Source organism: Equus przewalskii, chromosome 6 (genome assembly GCF_037783145.1).
Source record: "Equus przewalskii isolate Varuska chromosome 6, EquPr2, whole genome shotgun sequence".
Taxonomy (NCBI): Eukaryota; Metazoa; Chordata; class Mammalia; order Perissodactyla; family Equidae; genus Equus; species Equus przewalskii.
This window is the reverse complement of record NC_091836.1, coordinates 88487611-88508788: the sequence shown is the minus strand read 5'-3', so window position 1 is coordinate 88508788 and position 21178 is coordinate 88487611. Positions and strand designations below refer to the sequence as shown.

Genomic DNA, 21178 nt, shown 5'->3' with positions numbered 1-21178 from the left:
CAGAGGCACTCACAACTAGAATACACAACTATGTACTGGGGGGCTTTGGAGAGAACAGCAACAAAAAAAGAAGATTGGCAACAGATGTTATGTTAGCTCAGGTGTCAATCAAGAAAAACAAAGCAGTCCTTGTAACCTGTGTTCTATTGCATGGATCTCCTCTGCCGTGGCCATTCATGAGTTGTATAAGGAAATATTCTACCTGCAATATCAGTATCTCTGCCCCAATGAAACTGTATTTACCAAAACGGGCAGTGGGGTGGATCTGGCCTCGGGCTGTAGTTTGCCAGCCCCACAGCAGACAATGCTTGACCTCAGCGACCTCCCCAACCTTGCCTTTCATCCCAGATTCATCACAGTCCTGCACACTTGATCTATACTTTCGAGATATTCTGCTACACAAAGGAATCTGAATCCGTGGATGTTTCGGGTCTATGCCACAGCCCAGCAACTTAAATGATCATTTCCGGCACGGCCAGCAGGAGCTAAGCGGCGGACCATCCTGTCTTCATCTCTCCTGGTGAATGCTCTTAGCAGTACTGTTACCACACTTGCCCCACTTGATGGCATGATTGGTGAGACTAGTGTGGACTGGTCCCAAATCAGTAACTTCACACCTTTTCAATATTCCATTTTAAGTGAGAGCGGCAGAACGCACAGGTGGACCACATTGGTTACTCAAGATTAGGTGATAAGAAAGCAAATAACCGTGGGACAGAATCATGCCCCCCCCCCCCCACCCCACCAAACAGGCATTACTTCAGAGTTAAATGACAGCTCCTTGATTTATTTAAAGTGTGTTCCTAGCAGTCGGGGCTACTTACTGGACCCTTTTGTGTAATGCTGTACGCCATCAAGTTCTGTTTTCTTGGAACATTCCTTCCAAAACGCTCTGTTCAGAAAATACTACTCTATGGAAAAGGCATGACTATTATACTTGGAATAACCACACAATTACAACATAATAATGTTAGTTTTCACAAAGGAAAATAGAAAAATGTATTTTCCCAATGGAGATAAAATAAAATCCTTGCGACAGAGTAATTTGCTATCCATAAATGCCCATCTGCCACAGCACAAAAGGACACTGTATTCATCACTGTCAAGGGCTAGCAAGTATTTATTTTTTTACAGCAGTTTAACATCTGGAATTCCAAGTGAAAAGCTAATATTCAGACTCTCATATTCTTATAAAATGTTTAGGTACACAAATTAGAATGTTCCAGCCTGGGAAGGCTAATTGAAAAGAACAGAGATCCACTAACCATGGCTGGGCTGGTTACAACCAGGAGAAGAAAATCAAGAGCCTCTGGGTGAAAATCCCATGAAAACCAAACAAGAGTTCTGAAGAGAAATCATTTTTGAGAAATGCTTTTAAAAATAGTAGAAAATATTTGCTATGCACTTAGAAAAAGTAAAAACAAAACAAAAAATGAGATGGTTTTTGCTTACTTTAAAAATCCATTAAATCTTCTCATGGGCTCCCTCATTTTTGTCTTATCACCCACCCTACTCAGATTAGTGCATGAAGCCTTTCCAGACAAAACTTAAGGTACTTTGAGCTGTACTAGCGGCACCACACATTTCCTGTAAGGGTCTGAATTCAAACACACGGTGAAAACAAGCTGGCTGTTTTAACCCAGTGAAAACAGAAATCATGCTTAGAGACTATGGACTGAAATACCATTATTTGAAGGGGCTAATTTTCCCTCTGCTAGAAGTCCAGTTCTCCAACATAGACCAAAAGACAATTTCTTTTTGACACTGTTTTGCTATATTAAATATTAACACCTGCTGTCATCTTCCCACCCATTCCTGTACCAGGGTGGTATGAGGCTGACTCTCAATCTGATCTAAGTAGATGCCGTACACCCTTTGCAAGGGTCCTGACTGTATGACGATGACAATACTGTCCCCTAGCACTTGGTGAGTGTCTTCTCTGTGCCAGGCACTGATTTAAGTAGCTGAAATGCGTTAACTCGTGAATTGGCAAATTCATGGAGGGAGCAAGGGGTTAAGGGGTGCAACCAAGATCACACAGCAAAGAAGAGCTGGGCCCAAGGCTTGGCCCTAGGCACTGACCGCAGAGCTCTTGCTTCTCAACACTGTGCCGTGCTGCCCTGAGTAGGTTGTGCTGTGAAAAAGAACCAGCTGTTGAACTGAAAAGAAGCATGCAACTTGCCGAACCTTAAAATCCCTGTTTCTTAAAAATCATCCCTCTCTTAAGACTTGTTTTAAATGCTTCTGCTTTTATAAAAGGCTTTAATATGTTGAAATACCATTTTATAAGGCTGTTTGTTGTATACATTTTATTGAATGTTTTTCTAGTCTGTTTCAAACTGAAATAACTGATACAATTGTATAGAATGATATATTAACAGTTACATGTTTAACTTGGCACATAAATCTAGTTTGAAAAAGGTATTATATTAGTAAATAAGTACATATTTATCCCAATCTTTAAAAACTTTCATGAAACCTAGGCTAAATGTATTAAAATTAGACTTCCTGGGCAATACTAGAAAACTCTATGGCTAAAGAACATTTGCAAAGAGGGAAGAAGCTCCAAAATGAAAGCTGGCACTCCAAAATCATCCACTAAGCTGTCTTCAAAGACGATTTGTGGGATGCTCTCTTCCACATTTTAGTCCCTTACACTTGCTCTTTCATCTATTACTTCCTGATATTCTAGCAAATAATACAATTAAGAACTCCTCCCCCTCAGGGAGGAAATCTGCAATAAGATGGATATAATGAAGCATCATCCAAATAACTGATCAATTACCAGTTTTAAAAACTTATCAAAAATCAAAGACTGTCTCTGTTCCAAATCGAGGCCAATTTAAATGATTTTCAATATAGCTAAACTCAATGGAGGGGTTACATTTGGTTTAATCTCGCTGACCAGACTTGCAGGAATGTGATTATGCAGGTGGCCCACTAGGACCCATGGGTCCTCCTCCTGAGCTGAATGACATTTCATTCCTCCCACACTTCTCCAAACTGAGGAGGCTCATTAGGAAAGGACCCATCATCTGTGTGCTCACATAAACCCCTCTCTGCACCTCTGACCCATCCCACTCCCACAACACACATGGCAGAGTGTGCTTTCGTGGCCTCTTCACTGGAGACTGTAAGTCTGCGTTGAATCATTCAACGTGAGGGTCACAATGAGAGAACGTGGGTCTTTCTTATTCTTGTGAACTGTGATTTTTCCTTTCAAGGCTTCACCTATAGAAGAAAGGCAAAAATGTGTTTAAGAATTCACGGAATACGGTCTAGCAGATAAGTAACACTGTATACCTAGTCCTTCTCTTGTTTTTGTGAGATGTTTCGCTAACTTTTTTAAACTTTTTAATTATTCTTTAAATTAAGAGATTTGATTTTCTAAGGCAATCTTATGTTGAATTTTTGAACAAAGCAGATCTAATTTACACACTGCAGGTGTGAATTCCTTGTGAAAGAGAGAGAAAAAGCGGTCATGCAGGGTTGGGAGAGCAGTGTCACTGGACTCCTGAATATGGGGCCTATGGAGAGAGTCCTGGGCTCTCAGGACACCAAGACATGCTCCTGCCCCAAAGAGCTCATGGTGAAGGGTGAGGGGAGCAGCTACGCCAACAATTAGCCGACAGGCGTGTGTCTGGGTGTGCTGGAGGTGAGGACTGGGGAGGGTGGAAGGCAGCAGAAGGCAGTGCTTCACAAGAATGAATGAATTATCTGAGGACCGAAGGCACGGTTAACTTAAGGAGCGTACGTGGAATGGCATTTAAGGGAAAGAAAACAGGTAGAGAGCCTTCAGGAAATGGGACTTTGGGGAACTGAAAATTACAGTTGGGAAAACGTAAATTTATATTTTATGAAGGCACATGACGAGGCTCTTGGCCTTTAAGGTACTAACACTGTAAATGGAAAACAGAACTTACACAGGTAAAACGGTGAACCCGAAAATTATTACATATTTGTTTAAAGGCAAAGACTGATTCCCTAAAAACTTATCCTGTATGCTCCAAATTTTATTTTACATTTTTAAACGATTTTTGACAAATTTTTGTAATTTTTACAAGTTATGTTTAAAATTTTTTTATAACTCCACAATAGAATTACATCTATGTGCTTCTGTGATTACAAATACTTATTTAAGTTTTTTGCATTTCTATACCAAGAGCCACTTAAAAATAACAAAAGATATTGATAAGATGTAACTGGTCACCATTCCTTGCTTAACCAAGAGTAAGACCACACCAAACAGCCGCAGGTACAGCTCCGCAGGTGGACGGACACAAGACGACTCCACGTAAAATGACTGAGGAGTCCATATAGAGCCGCCCCACTGCTAAATCAGTATCATATTTTTAAAAACCTGCAAACCCCTCACATTAAGGGACAATGAATCTGAATGTTTTCCATATGGTAGTGAAATAGCACAGTAAAACTTAACAAAACCATCTAATAGTTATATTTATTTCAGAGTATAAAGATTCCAGCACTGATACATTCAATACATAACTGCAACGAAGGACAGAGGCTGGAAAAGAAAGACGTGCAACAGCCTTTCCTTGCAGACCACATGGTCTCGTACACAGAAAATCCTAAAGCAACATGCAAAAAAAGCTACTAGAACTGTAAGATGGTTTAGCAACCTTAGGATGTAAGGTCAGTATAAAAAATTAATTGTCTTTCTACATCTTAGCAATGAAGAATTAGAAATTAAAATTAAAAAATGGCATTTACAGTAGCATCAAAAAACCATATAATACCTGAGATAAACGTAACAACATACGTACAAGATTTAGTCACATAAAACTAGGGAACAGTACTAAAGAGGATCTAAGAATATGGGGAGATACATTTTGCTTGTGGATGAAAGACTCAATGCTGTTAACACGTCAATTCTCCCCAAAGTAATCTATAGATTCAATGCAATCCCATTCAAATTCCTAGCAGGCTTTTTGGGGTAGAAATTAAGTTGATTTTAAAATTTATATGGAAATTTAAAGGATCTAGAACAGTGAAAACAATTTTGAAAAAGAGCAAAGTAGGAGGACTTACATCATCTTATAAAGACAACGTCCTACCGGCACAAGGACACACAGACCAATGGGACAAAGTGCAGCTCAGAAACAAACCTATATACATGGCTGATTAACTTTTCACAAAGGAGCCAAGGAAATTAAATGGGAAAAGGATAGTCCTTTCAAGAAATGATGATGGAACAACCTAATACACATTTGGGAAAAGACGAACTACTCCTCTTAAAATTACCGTGAAATAGATTATAGACCTAAATGTACAAGGCAAAACTATGAAATTTTTAGAAGAAACATATAAGAAAAGCTGTAATGTTAGGGTAGCAAAGATTTCTTAATTATGACACAAAAGCAAAAACTTCAAAAGATGTTAAGAAAATGGAAAGACAAGTGGAAACGGGGATAAAAATATCTGACAAAGAACTTTTATCCATATATATAAAGATTCTTATAACTCAGTAATAAGATGCCAAACAACCCAATTAAAAATACAGCAAAATATTTTAACAGAAAACTCAAAAAAAGATATACAAATGACCAATAAATATAGGAAAAGATACTCAATATCTTTAGTCATCAGGCAAATGCAAATGCAAAGCACAGCTATCACTACACATACGACACAATGGCTCAAATTGAAATGAACGTTTTTGTAAGTGATGCCAAGGAGGTGCAGCAAGTGAACCCACAACCGTGGGAGGAATGTCAAACGGTCTAGTCATTTGAAAAAGTGTGCCAGATTTTTGTACAGTTAAACACACTTACCATAAGACCCAATGATTCTACTCCTAGGTATCTGAAATGAAACACGTTCACACACAGACTTACACGACTGCTCCTAGCAACTCTATTCGTAACGGCCCCTGACTGAGAGCACGTCACCAGTGTGGCGGCAGGCCATGGTCTAAGTAAACTGTAGTGCGGCTATACAAAGGAACAAAAAGGAACAAGCTCCGGTGATAAATTAAGTACATACGTCAAACTCCAGAGGAATCTCAAAAGCATGCTAAGGAAAGAAGATGCAGTATATTACTTTGATATAAAATTCTAAGAGAATAACACCTTCATATTAGTCATACTAACATACAGTGACAGAAAGCAGATGAGTGGTGTCTTGGTCTGGGGACTGGAGTTGGGGATGACAGACCACTGGGATCAAGGAGGACACCTTCTGGAGCAACGTAAATATTCTACTTCTTGATTAGGGTGGTGTGTACATTTATTAAAACTCATTGAACTGTACAATTGTGTGCATTTTTACTGTATGTAAATTATAGAATAATGCTGTTTAAAAAATGTGGTGGCTTAGGAATAAACTCATAGATAAATGGATTGTAGTACAGAAACCAAAACATCCAGCATGGAGATTCAGAACATGCTAAGTGGGGCATTTTATATCACTGAGGAAAGAATACGCATTCAATAGAAATGTGTAAATATAATAAAATGATATTTTTTTAGTAAGTCAGAAGTCAAAAGCAAAAGCTTGAAGATTTGATTATACAAAAATGAAAAAAATTTATCTATAAAGTACGATACTTTTTAAAGAAAGAAAAGCAAACTAGAACAATATTAATTTCACTTCTTAGAATAGCAAAGATCAAAAAAAAAGAGAATTTGGATTCGATTCCTGAGGCTGGATTATCAGAAGTTGAGCATCTTAAAGGCATAAAGTGTACTGCAGTTTTACATTCCTGCCACCTTCATCAAGATGGGGTATTATTAGGGGCCGGCCCCGGGGCCGAGTGGTTAAGTTCGAGAGCTCTGCTTTCGCAGCCCAGGGTTTCGCCGGTTCGAATCTTGGGCGCCAACATGGCACCGCTCATCGGGCCACGCTGAGGCGGCGTCCCACTTACCACAGCTGGAAGGACCCACAACTAAAAAAATATATACAACTGTGTACTGGGGGGCTTTGGGGAGAAAAGGAAAAATAAAATCTTTAAAGAAAAAAAAAAGATTGAGTGTTATTAGAAACCAAACAAAAAAGGAATGAAAGAAAATAAAAATACCTTTGTTATTTAGATGAACAACCAGAATCTAATTGTTCTGACTTACATTTCAGTAATTATCAGTGGTGATGGGTATTACTTCAAACGTTTAACCACCATCTAAAAAGAAGAATCCTCTGTGCATTTACTTCAGTGGTTTTCTGCTTGATGTATATGCGGTGTTGTTGCAAATACTTTTTTAGAGCATGTGCCCTGATGGTTGTGGCTCTTTGATTCAGTTGCCTTAGAAGTGTTAAAAAAATGTAAGCTGGCTTGTTCGTAAATCTTCTATTCAATCCCTAGTGTAAGGGTTGAAATGGAGATGTTCCATGATGTTCACAAATGCAGGTTATCAAATTCTTCATTTCAAGTTTAAAGGATATATTTGATAGTTCCACACATTCTCAAGTTAGAAATATAGCCCAGTCAAGATGAACTAGTAATGGATACTTTCGTTAAATTTTCATGAAAGAAAAAATTTTAAGCGTCAATGTTAAACAAACATCTGAAGAATTAAAAAGTCATAACATTAATTGCCTTATAAGCTGATATTGTAATTTTAACATCTTAAAATGAAATACAAGTAAAATAACTATTTCTGTAATAATCTTCACTTCAAAATGAGGGTGCAAACAGCACTTATCTAAGTTAATTAAATAGCATGAAAGGTCACAGTAATAAATACATAATTCACACCGCTGAACTCCCTTCAACTGTTCAAGCCTGACTCAAGTGCAAGGCAGCGGCTGTACTCCAGATAGATCAGAGTAATTAATCAGTGTCAGAGAGACACAAAACGACTGAGGTTGTTCAGCACGTACACTGCGGGGAGCGCCGCGGAGGACACTCCACGAGCAGAGCCCTATCAGCTTGCTTTTATCATCGGCAGACGGCTGTTAGGACACCATAAAGCGGTGCTGCAGTTCCATCAAGAACAAAACTGATTTCAATTCTGTTGTAGTAGTTTTTCAAAATTAATTTCTTCCAGAGCAATGAAATTTCATTTCCCCAGAAGGGAGACAAATAAAAAATCACTATTAAAACTTAGAGTTAAAAAATAAAACGAACAAAAGAAATGGATTCTCCATCATACAAAAGCTTACTAGGTATATATAAAGAGAAATAAATCACCAGATTTTTATCATATTTTCAAAGCCAATGAAAATGATCTGAATTTTAAAGTAAACATTGCCATAGAAGTTTGTACAATAAAATTGTGCATTATTTCTAAAAGAGAAGAAAAAACACCCTGAATTTAAACTTTAAAGTGTTGTCTGACTCCTTTACAAGCACTCATTCTGGGAGGCAGGTCTCTACCTCTCACATGCTGAGTGCTCAGATGTTTAGAACACTCCTTCTGGAACTACTTTTAGTACTAGTTTGTGAATAAAATAAAACCAAACTAGACTTACTATTTTATAGTCCCATTTTGCTTTTGGCCAAATGTAGAATTCTTAGTCTGAGAAATTCCCTATTCACGGTCTTCTCCCAAGTTCTAAATGTCAAGTCTACCCCCAGGGGTAGCTTTACCATTACCAAAAAAAAGACTAACCATTACTGAAGATGTTCACACACACACACACACACACAATCTAGGCAGAATAACTGTATAGGCATGTTTACAATATTTTATTTATTAAAAAAAACTTGCCATATTACTTTCTGGATACTAAAATAAGCTTTACATACACAGTAAATTGTCCTGTTAGACTCTTGGCTTTATCTAATGCTACCTAAAAATTTTATAGCATATTGAGTCAAAAGCTACTTTTAGTTTAACTAAACCCAACTAGAGAGAATTCCTTTCAGCCACGCCAAGATAATCTGAACACCCACCTGCTCAGGTGCAGCAGTGTGATGAAATTTCTGACATCAGAGTTGGCAACGTGGACCAACTAAATACAACAGCTAGATAAATGTCCTTGACATGGTGTCACCCAAATTGATTGAGAGGAAATTGGATTTCAATGACAATGCATATTACTCTACTTGTTTGTTCAGCAGAATATTTACAATATGTCAAATAAACACACCAGATCAAAAAGGAGTGAGAGAGGCAAATCACTCATCTTCTGTAAGAACTCTTTATCACAGCACACTGGGATGTCATAACACAGGTGTATGCACGAATAAATCCAGGAGAACAAAGGAGGAAGCAATGAACTTTCTGAGGATAAGAAGGAAAGATCTGCAGAAATAAGCTGGGTCATAAAGGGAAAACTAGAATTTATCAAGTGAAAGAGGTCAAAACAGCTTTCTAGGTGGAAGAATATCTTACACAAAGGCAAGGAGAAAGAAAAGATAGGAAAGTTAGCTAAAAAAGAGCACTCTGCATAGCTGGAGGATATGACGGGCTTATGCGGAGCTGTGACAGCGTGGGGCTGGAAATGATGAAAAATGGTCAGATTGTAAAGGGCTGTGGTAAGGAATCTGGATTTTATCCTGGGGATACTGACGGTCCAGTGAGGGTTTTTAAAAAATTAACTTTATTAAGGCATAATTTACATACAATAAAATGTGCACATTTGATATGTGCAATTCAATGAATTTTACCAATATCTCACTTTCACAAACTTTTGCCTACCTCAAGTGTTAAACTTCTGTTATCTTCTAGAAGTTTTGTAGTCTTAAGCTTTTATATTTAGTTCTATGGCCCATGTAGAGTTGGGTTTTGTACATGGTGTAAGGTAAGAATTGAGATTATTTTCCTATAGGAATATTTAGCTGTCCCAGCACCATTTCTTGAAAAGACTATCCTTTCCCCATTGAATTACACTGGCCTTTTGGAAAAACTTAATTGACTATACAAGTGTATCTATTTCTGGATTGTCTATTTGTTAATCTATGTCTATCTATAGTATACACCAACACTATACTGTCCAGGTTAATGTAACTTTTTAATAAGTTTAGAAATCTCATAGTTTAAGGATTCTAATATGATTCTTTCTCAAAACTGTCTGGCCACTCTAGGTCTTCTGCATTTGCACATAAATTTTAGGATCAGCCTATTGATTTCTACCTTGCTAAATTCACTTACTAGTCCTACAGTTTTTTTTTATAGATTCTTTAGAATTTTCTATGTACACAATCATGTTATCTGTCGATGATGACAGCTTTATTTTTTTCTTTCCAATGGCTTTTAATTCTTTTTCATTCTTCATTGCACTGGCTAAGACTTCCAACATAAGTGAGGGGACATCCTAGCCTTGTCCCAAACGTAGGGGGAAAGCCTTCATTCAGTCTTTCTCCATTCAGGAGGATGCTGGCTGTAGACTTTGTGTGGATGCCTGTTACCAGGTTAGGAAGTTCTCTTTCATTTATAGTTTGCTCTCAGTATTTGTTATGAATGGATATTGAGTTTTGTCAAATGGTTTCTCTGTATCCAATGCTGTGATCGCGTGGTTTTTCTTCTTTCGACTGTTAGAATGGCAGATCGCATTAAATGATTTTAAAATACTGAGTCAGCCTTGGATTCCTGGAATAAACGCCACTGGTCATGGTGGTGTTCTTTTCATATACTACTGATTCAATCTGCCAGCACTTTGGTGAGGATCTGTGCATCCATATTCATGAGGGATACTGGTCTGTAGTTTAATTTTCTTGTACTATCTTCGTCTAGTTTTTGGTATCTAGGTAATACTGCTCTTATAAAATTAGCTCTTTGATCTTCTAGAAGAGATCGGAATTGGTGTTATTTCTTCAGTAGCTGGGAGAATTCTGAATGAAGCAATCTGTGCCTGGAGATTTGTTTGATGGAAGCCTTTTGAAGCTGGCTGCCTGTTTCTGTAAATAAAATTTAATTGGAAAACAGCCACACCTACTCATTTACCTCCGGTCCCTTGGAGTTTAAGGTGTCTGCAGGTCCCCACTGCTGCTACCACTGTGGGATTATCTAGGGGTTGGGATAAGAGAGAACGAGAGAAAAAAATAGAAAAGAAGGATGGGGAGCCCCCACTCTCTCTGAGCATTAGGAGACCCTTCCATCTGCTAATGCCCTCTTCAGGGTTTCAGGCGCTCTGGCGTCCAGGCTGGTTCCAGGCTTTCTAAAAGTTTTAAAGTTGTATTCAGGGAGAGACAGGATGGGACACACTTAGATCATCTCACCTGGAACTGGAATTACTGTGCCTTTATATTTAATAGTTAGTTCCTGCTTTTATTCAGTTTATTTCTGCCTTTTAATTGGCGTGTTGAGATCATTCATATTTTTTTAAACACTATTTCTTTAGAGCAGTTTTAGGTTTACCACAAAATTGAGAGGAAAGTACAGAGATTTCCCATGTGGCCCTGTCCGCACACATGCATAGCCCCCCATTATCAACATCACTCATCAGAAAGGTACATTTGTTACTAAGGGTTAACCTACATTGATGATACATCATAATCACTGAAAGCCTATAGTTTACCTTAGGGTTCACTCTTGGTGTTATCCTTTCTATGGGTTTGGACACAGGTATAATGACTATTATATCCATCATTATGATATCATAGAGTATTTTCACTGCCCTAAAAATCCTCTGTGCTCTGCTTATTTGTATCTCCCACCCCCGGCAACCACTAATCTTTTTACTGTCTCCATAGTTTTGCCTTTTCCAGAATGTAATATAGTTGGAATCACACAGTGTGTAGGCTTTTCAGATTAGCTTCCTTTCACTGAGTAATATACATTTAAGATTGCCCTCGGGGCTGGCCTGGTGGCGCAGCGGTTAAGTGCGCACGTTCCGCTTCAGCTGCCCGGGGTTTGCCGGTTTGGATCCTGGGTGTGGACACGGCACTGCTTGGCAAGCCATGCTGAGGTAGGCGTCCCACATATAAAGTAGAGGAACATGGACATGGATGTTAGCTCAGGGCCAGTCTTCCTCAGCAAAAAAAAGAGGAGGATTGGCAGCAGATGTTAGTTCAGGGCTAATCTTCCTCAAAAAAAAAAAAAAAAAAAGAACAAAAAAGATTGCCCTGAGTAATATTCCATTGTCTGGACATATAAACCATTCATATTTTATATAATTATCAATATGTTTGAATTTAAGTCTATCATCATACCACTTATTTTCTATTTGTCCACTTGCTTATGTACCTATCTTCTTTTGAATATTTTTTTCAGGATTATCTCCAATACCAGCATATTAGCTATACTTTGTGGTTTAATTTAAAAATATTTAGCTGTTGCTCTGGGGTTTACAATGTACATACTTAATTTAGCAGTTTATCATTAGATTGCTTCAGGTACAGTGTAAGAACTTCGCAATATATTTCCATTTTCTCAAATTCTTTTTTTATCATTATCATACATTTTATGTCTCCATATGTTTTGAAACCCACAATACATTATTGTTTTTGCTTTAAATAGTTAATTACCTATATTTTAAGAAATTAAAAAATGAGAAAATAAAGGCTTCTCTATGTGCTCACACTTTGACCATTTCTGGCATTTTCCATTCCTTTGTTTAGATCCAAGTGGATAGTTTCCTTCTACTTGAAGAACTTACTTTAATTATCTCGTATTGCTGATCTGCTGGCAATGAATTCTTTCAGGGTTTTTCTTCTGGAAAAGTTTTTTATTTAGCTTGGATAAGTTTTTATTTAGCCTTCATTTTTGAAATATATTTATCGTAGATATAAATGTAGGTTGACAGTTTCTTCTAGCACTTTGAAAATGTCACTTGATTAGCATCTGGTTTACATAGTTTTGGATGCGTATTCTGAAGTTATTCTTTCTTTGTTCCTCTGTTTCCTCTTTCTCTGGTTAATGTTAAGATTTTTCTTCTTATTACTATCACTGTGTATCAGCAATCTGTTTATGATGTGTCTTGGTGTGGTCTGCCCTGTGCTGATCCTACTTGGGGTTCACTGAGCTTCTTCAATCTGTGGGTTACAGCTTTTTTTTTTAAAAGATTTTACTTTTCCTTTTTCTCCCCAAAGCCCCCCAGTACATAGCAGTATATATTTTTTAGTTGTGGGTCCTTCTAGTTGTGGCATGTGGGAAGCCACCTCAACATAGCATGATGAGCGGCGCCATCTCCGCACTCAAGATCTCTGGGTGTGCCAAAACTCTGGGCTGCCAAAGCAGAGCACACAAGCTTAACCACTTGGCCACGGGGCCAGCCCCTGGGTTACAGTTTTTATCAAATGTAAGAAAATTTTTGCATCATTTCTTCAAATATATTTTCTGCTCCTGCTCCTTCCAGGAACTTCTATTATTACGTTGTTAGAGTGATTTGTATTTCCCCAGAGGTTACTGTGGATATATTCTTTTTTTTAAAATCTTTTTCCCTCTCTGCACTTCATTTTGGATATATTTTATTGCTGTATCTTCAAGTTTACTGATTTCTTCTGCTGTTAATTTCATCAAATGACATTTTTACTTCACATACTGTAATTCTCCCTGCTAGAGGTTCTATTTGGATTTTAAGTATCTTCTCATGTTCTTCTCACTATGTTAACATAAAAGTAGTTATTATCTTTTTCAATATGCTTGGGTGCTAATTCCATCATTTCTGGGTCTGCTTCTCTGGACTGATATTTTGCTGCGGTCAGTGTCTGAATCCTGGCCCATCAAGAATTTTACGTTGTTGAGCGTCTGAGTTTTGTTCTTTTCCTTTGTTGCCATTAAAGTTACTGGCAGTTGAGTTTTTCATTTCAAGGCTTGTCTTTAAGCTTCATTAAGGAGCGTCCAGAGTAGCCTTTACTCTAGGGATAGTCTGTTCCCACTACGAACTATGGTCCTTCTGGAACCTCTACTGAATCGAATCCAAAAGGACCCCCACTCCAGCTGGGTGAAACTGAGTCTCCCACAGCCCTGTGTAAACTCACAGCTGTTTGGTTCAGAGGCGCCCCGGCTGCTCTGCCTGACCGCAGGCATGTCATCCCACATGTGTACATCTTAGTGCTCATCTAAGCTCACAGGGACGTTCTGTGTAGATCTCTAGAGCTCTCTGGTCAGCTTGTCCTCTGCAGAACTCTGCCCCACAGCTTCTAGCTTCTATTCATTGGTACTATATCATCAGAGGCTTAGCAGGGTTGAAAGAAAAAGGTGTTATATTTAGTGATAAGATCCTTTCTTCATATTTCCATAGCTGAGAATGACCACGTTTTCCTCATTCTGAAATTTCCCTTTCAAATCTTTCCTCAGGTTGTGCTATTTTAGGGGATTCTAATATTTTGCACCGTACTGGCCTTACTATTTAAATACAAATACATATACAACGTCCTGAAAGAACTATGGAAGGCAGATGGTGCCAGAGGGCAACATTAGCATCACACACCTCCTCCATAGCGTTCTGAAAAAGCCGAATCAATTACTCTAAGGATTACTGGGTAAAGAATAGTCAGGATTTCAAAATTTCACTAGACATCAAACAATATTTTGTTGTAATCAGGTAGGAGAACATTCAAATGCTATCTTAAATCTCAAGATTAAAACATGAATGAGTTAGTACTGCCTTTACAATTCCAGCATTAAGACAACAAAATGGTTCCAGTGAAGAAGAAAGCAACATTTTCAAGTTTCCAATCATCAGCGAAATCCCAGAGCTACACAAAAACAAAACAAACAAACGAGGGCGTGACAGGCTTTTGTCTGTGTTTGTCTCCTTTCAGCTGCTCGAGCTTTCTGAAGGGAAGATGCCACTATCAGGGTCTTATTCCACAGCCCTGCAGCCTCAGGGTGAAAAGCATCGAGGCACTGCTTTACTCTGATGGGGGCTGTTTGCGTCTACTGAGTTCAGTCTATTATCAACAGTAAAATCAAAACTATGCTAGAATTTTATGAGGCATTTTAAACAGAGAATAAGACAATGACCACCAGAGTGGACCCACCACTCAGCTCTGTCAGATCTTAACGTTCTGCTACAGCTCCTTCAATTTAACACCTGTGCCAATCTTCTTCTATTTTGTACGTGGGATGTTGCCTCAGCATGGCCTGATGGATGGTGTGTGGGTCTACACCCGGTATCCGAACCTGCGAACCTTGGGCTGCCAAAATGGAGTATGGGAACTTAACCACTAAGCCACTGAGCTGGCCTTCGTTTTACATGTTTTTAAACTTCATATAAATGGTATACTGTAGGAATCATTCTGCTGCTTCTTTTGTTCATTGTTCCTTTCGACAGACACAGACACATAATTTATTTAATCTGCTATAGAGATTTTATTGTATGCAACTACTACAGTTATTTATCTATCTTCTGCTGATGGACATTAAGGTTGCTTCCAATTTTTTTCTTCTACGAACCACTCAGTTGTGAAGATTCTTGTATTCAGGCTGTGCAAGAGATTGTTCAGAATATATGCCTAGGAAAAAAACTGTGTGGTTGCAGGCATGCTACAACTACACTTAATTTGATGATATCAAACTATCCTCTAAGGTTGTACCAATTAAGATGACCAGCAGAAGAGTATAAAAGTTCCACTGGTCTACATTATGGCCAGCACTTGGCACTGTTAAATTTTATGTATGTTCTTCCCATAGTGATGGATGAGAAATCCTGTCCTACAGTTCTAATTAGCTTTCCCCTGAGATACTAGTCACGCTGAGCATCTTTTCACAGAAGTTGGTTGTATATTCAGCTTTCAGTGAAGGTGAGACAAAAAGACTTACACGTAATAAGCAGTTTAAACAAAAAACAAACTCTATAGTCAAATTCTAACCTTTGGAGCTAAGAGTGTAGGTATGTAAGAACTACAGGTACTCGTATCAGTGAAAAATCACGGGGTGTAAGTCAAAGGAGTGCAGAATTGGACGAGTCCTTGCACACCGCGTAAGACCTGAGGACGCGGACAGTGGAGCGCATTCTAGACGGGTGTATTCTGAATACAGTAACTGCTCAGTGACAGTGTCTTCAGTTTATACTTTACCTCTATCAGTGATATTTTTCTTTGGTCACTTGAGAAATGAAAATATTTTCTTTTAATTGTATTTGCAACTTAGTAAATGCTAGTTATTGCTTAAAGCAAAGTTTTCCGCATTATTTTGTTGTATTCAAAATAAGAGCTACGTAACACGTCACATACGTTCTAACTGGCAGAAATTGATATAAAGAAAGTTTTCTTTAAATTACTTCTTTAATGAAATGATACGCCACCTAAAACTTATGTAGATGGTAGTCTCTAAGAACACCTTACTTTAACATCTGTTACACTGCTTCAAATACAGTGGGTACATAAACAGCGGTTGTAGAGTGAAGGAATATTGTTATTTCAGAATGAATAAGACATTTTTCCCCCTTTACTTTTCTTTCTTACCTGCTTTGGCTGGAAATGGCTTTTCCAATAGAAATATTGTTTGTTTCCAGTGTGTTTTGGTACTCTGGGGGCCCGTAGAGAACACGACCTGCATTGGTTCAAAAGTATCTGATGAAGTACAAGATTTTTAATATCATGGTACATTAATCTACTACATCGAACACAAGCTCCAATTGCTTACAACAGCAAAATGCTTATGATCAAACACCTTGGGGCACAAAAATAAAATACAATGTATTACACATAATTAATTCTTCTGAGACAACTCACGATACTTACCCTGTTGTGGCAATTCTTCTCAAAATAAATATCAAAGTAGCCAGCAATTGCCTGTTTTTTTAAAAAAAGGAATATAATTATTAAATAATTACATGACACAACAATGAATTATTCAGGCTTGCAAGACATAGCAAACAAGAAACCATTTCAAAGACCAGAGACCTCTTAAACTTATGGCGGTTCACTATTTTTCCTAGAAAAGATGTTATAAGTAAAAATAACGTAATATAAATTGGTTTTTCCTCACAGAAACAACATAATAATAAGGGTAACAAGGCTAATCAAGTATCATCATGGTAGACTGCTGGAAGGTGAGAGACCACATGGGGAGACAGGCTCGGCTGGCCCCTGGCCAATCCAGACTCTCCCACTGGGATGCTGCCATGTGGGGTTCCCATCCTGGAACCTCCAGCTCTAGTCAAGCCATCAGACAACTGCAGCAGCACGAGAGACCCTGGAGAGACCAGCAGAAGAACCAGTGGATAAGTCTAGTCCAGATTGCAGAATCATAAACAAATAAACCTAAATGACTGTGACTCCAAGGCACTACGTTTGGGGGTGGTTTGTTACACAGCAATAAACAACTAAAACATACTCTTTTATACGAAGCCAACTCAATTTCTTCTCATCTCATGCATCTAATTTTAAAGCAAAGTACTAAGAATATTTTTGTGATGAAATCAACAGAATTCTTAACTGTTACATATTTTTTTTTCCTGAAAATAAAATAAAAATGAATAATAGTACTTAAATAAAAGTTATGTTCAAGCAAAACCCAAAGGAGAAACTCCAAAGTAACTCTAAGGGCTACTGTGATAGTACAAAAAGGTTCTCTAAAAGAAAGTAACATATTCAGATGAATATGTCATTTTCATTTCTTTTTGTTTAAAATTTATATGATATCATTCCTTTTTATTCCACTAGTGGACTAGCTTGACTTAATCTATTTTAAAACTGGCAGTAAACAAAGCTTATAAAGTATTAAAAACAGGACACTGATTATTGAAAAATCACTATAAAGCTAATTTGTGTACTCTGCTGGTTTTGTCGAGAATGCGATTTCATTGATCTGTGGGGTTAATATAGACTGGATCCAAACCAAATTCAATATCTAACCTTAAGGTTCACTATTCTTTAGATACCAAGAGAGAATTCAAATACTATTTATAATTCTGTCAAACAGAACTATAAAGCAACACAGTACTCAGCTACAGATTACTATAGAAAACCACGCAGTTAATAACATTTCTAAAACATAACTTTTCTCAGTCGATTTCCTGATACCCCTCCACAGACTAATTCAACGGTTTTCTTAAACTTATTCCTCTATGCCTGACTTGTTCATACCATATCCTTAGTGCCCAGAGCAGTGCTGGTCCAGAGCACACAATAAATGTTTCCAAGTGACTGTGCTTATTATAGACGATTCTATTACAGCACTTACCACACTGTATTACAGTCAGTTTCCCCAACAGAATGCAATTTATTTAAGAGCAAAGCCTGTGTGTAACATATTTCTGTGCCCCTTGCCCAGCAAGAGTCTTTTATATAGCAAGTTCTCAATAAATTTAGTTAAATTCTTTAGTCTTCAATTTCTTAAATATAGATAGCCTTATTATGTAGTCAGTACACTTTGTTAATCATTGAATAACTTACTTAGATGGAAATAATAATTTTCACCTCTGAAACAAATGGAGAATGTGGGACAAATATGGGGAGGAGAGAACTAGAGAAGAGGATCCCCTAATTCTATGTACGAACCTGCTCAAGTCTCAGCACAACCCCTGACTGCGCGGCTCAGGTTAGACCCAAACCGACACAACTCAGGCTGAGAGAAATGGACTAGAATCCGAACCATGGGCACAGGGCTCAGGAGCAATCCCTGAATAAAAATGCACGGGAAACCCCCAAAGCAACAAGCAAAGGCTTAGAGAACTAAAGTGAGACCTGAAAAACCCATGCAGGTCTCAGTCTAATCCCTGAACCACGTCTGTGCACGAGAAATCAGAAACGGAACAGCAAATGCTCAGAAAACGCAACTGCCATCTGAACCACCGTCTGCCAGACGCTGCGGCAGAACTTGTATTTTGACTTTAACCGGGTTGACTGCCTGCTAACACCAAACATCCACATTCTCTAGATGATCACAACACGACCGAGAGTCTACACAACATAATATGTACAACATCCAGGATACAATCCCAAATGACGCAACATACAAAGAGCCAGGAAAACATAACCAACTCGCAAGAGAAGAGATAATCAACAGATGCCACCACTCAGATGACCAGATGCTGGTACTATCGGACAAAGACTGTAAAGCAGACGTTATAACTATGCCAGTGTGACGTAACAGAAAACACGCTGAAATCAATCAAGGGACAGGAATTCTCGTAGAGAAATAGAAACTGTGAAAAGGATCAAAAGGAAATTTTAAAACTGAAAAATACAACAACTGAAACAAAAAACTCCCTGGGCTAAACTGCAGAATGGAGATGATGGAAAAAAAAATCAGTGAATTTGAAGATAGATTAACAGAAATGATCTAATGTGGAAAACAAAGGGGAAAAAATTAAAATAAAATGCACAGAGCCTCAAAGACCTATGGATCTAACATATATATATCTGGAGGTCCAGATGGAAAAGAAAAAGATATTGCAGCAGGAAAAAACCTCTCAAAATTCTATATCCAGCAAAAATATCTTTCAGGAATGAAGGCAAAATAAAGACATTTTCAAGTGGAGAAAAACTAAAGAATTCACTGCCAACAGACTTTTTAGAAGACATTTTAACGGAAGTTCTTCAGGCTGATGGGAAATAATATCAGAAGGAAATCTGAAACATCAAAAATGACAGAAATGATGAATAGTTGGGTCAATATAAAAGACTACCTTTTTCCTCTGAATTCCTTTAAAATACTTATAATTGTTGAAAGCAAGAATTGTAACATCATCTGCTGGAGTTTTCAATGTATGTACACCTAAGTCCAAATTTCAGTGTGGGGGAGGGAGGGAAGAGTGAGAAGGAGGGAAATCCCACCATTACATAAAGTGTTTACAACATTTGGAAATGAAGGCTTTTTAAGCATCATGCACAAACAAGAAACTTAATCTAAGGGATATTTAAAATTTAAGTATCAAAATCAAAAGACAAACAACAAATCTGAGAATATCTGTGATATATCTAACAAAGGGTCACTGTCCTCTGTGTATGTTAAGCTGCTACAAATTAGTAAGAAAACAGTAAGTTGAAAGAAATAAAACCCAAAGCAGGAATTTATAAAGGAAAAATCAAATGATTAATAAGCATGTGAAAAAACGTCTGACCTACTTAGAAAAAAAAGGTAAATTAAAACAAACAGATACAAGTTTCCTTGATCATGTAAGAGAAAACATTTTTTTAATGACAACATCCACAGTCAGTGGGGAAAGTGGCATTTATGTTGGGAAAATAAACTAACCTTTTTACAAAGAACTCAGCAAAACATATTAAAAGACAAAACATTTGTATTAAAAAGAAGCCAGATATAAAACAGTACACACAGTAAGATTCCTCTTAAATACAGACAGTTCAAAAACAGCGCCACTAACTTCTAGTGTTATAAGTTAAGATAGCAGTTACCCCTGCAATAGGGGTAGAAACTGGAAGGGGTTACGTAGTGGGCTGCTGGTAATATTCTGTTTCTAAGCCAAGTGCTGGTACGTGGTGGGTATTTACCTTGTGTAATTTTATCAAACTGTACTTATGATTTATGTACTTTTGTTTTGTAAGCATATGTTATGTGCTCAATTAAAATGCTTATATAATGTACATAGTCATTGACCCAGTAATTCTAAACTTTCAAAAAATTATTTTATGGTAATTATTAAGTATACTTGCAAACATTTAGCCATAAGATGTCAAGTTTAGCCCAGACTTTTCAACAATAGGTGACCAGTTAATAAATCATAATCTCCATATGATGGAATCATATTTGGCTGTCAAAGTAATCCTACAGATAAATATTTATTGATTTGAAAAAATAGTTACAATATACTATTAGGTGAAAATAATATTAGGTATATTATGGGCACTTATTATATGTTATGCAATTGTGAATATATATGTATATATTTGGAAAGATACTCACCAAGCTATTCAAAGTGGATGATGTTCAGAATACTCATATTCTTTTTTTTTTCCTGCTTTTCCTCCCCAACCCCCCCCCCAGTACCTAGTTGCATATTTAGTTCTGGGTCTTTCTAGTTGTGGCATGTGGGACACCACCTCAGCATGGCCTTATGAGCAGTGCCATGTCTGCGTCCAGGATCCGAATGGTGAAACCCTGGGCCGCCGGAGCAGAGCATGTGAACTTAACCACTTGGCCATGGGGCCACCCCCAAAATATTCATATTCTTTGTGCTTATCCATAATTTATATTTCTCATAAAAATGAACAGCTTCTGTGATAATGCTATTTTTAATAATATGTGAGTAAAATGATCCATAGTATTGGCATGGAGAGGCATTCGATTCAACTATTACCTTTGTATCAGTTCCCTTAGTGACTCCCAAAAATCACTCATCTCTGTAACCCTGAGGGCTAGGGCAGTGTCCAATATGTAGTATTATTTGATAAAAAATATCAAATATTTATCAATAAATATTG

The 21178-nt window shown here is 37.6% G+C and overlaps 1 protein-coding gene across 6 annotated transcripts in view; it reads right to left on the bottom strand.

The window, feature by feature from the left end:
- Positions 1-1102: 1102 nt before the first annotated feature.
- The window catches only part of PRMT3 (protein arginine methyltransferase 3), a 135581-nt gene continuing 115505 nt past the window's right edge, over positions 1103-21178 (bottom strand). For 4 of the 6 annotated variants that reach the window (XR_011541260.1, XR_011541261.1, XR_011541262.1 and 1 more), the window contains 3 exons: positions 16532-16582; positions 16253-16340; positions 2295-3231 (listed from right to left, as the gene is read on the bottom strand). Coding sequence is in view for 2 of the 6 variants with exons in the window: in XM_070624508.1 (XP_070480609.1) it covers positions 3122-3231; positions 16253-16340; positions 16532-16582 (249 nt within the window). In the remaining 4 variants the exon portion in view is untranslated. Of the gene's footprint in view, positions 3232-16252; positions 16341-16531; positions 16583-21178 lie in introns of all 6 variants that reach the window. The other 2 variants (XM_070624508.1, XM_070624507.1) reach the window with 1 other exon arrangement.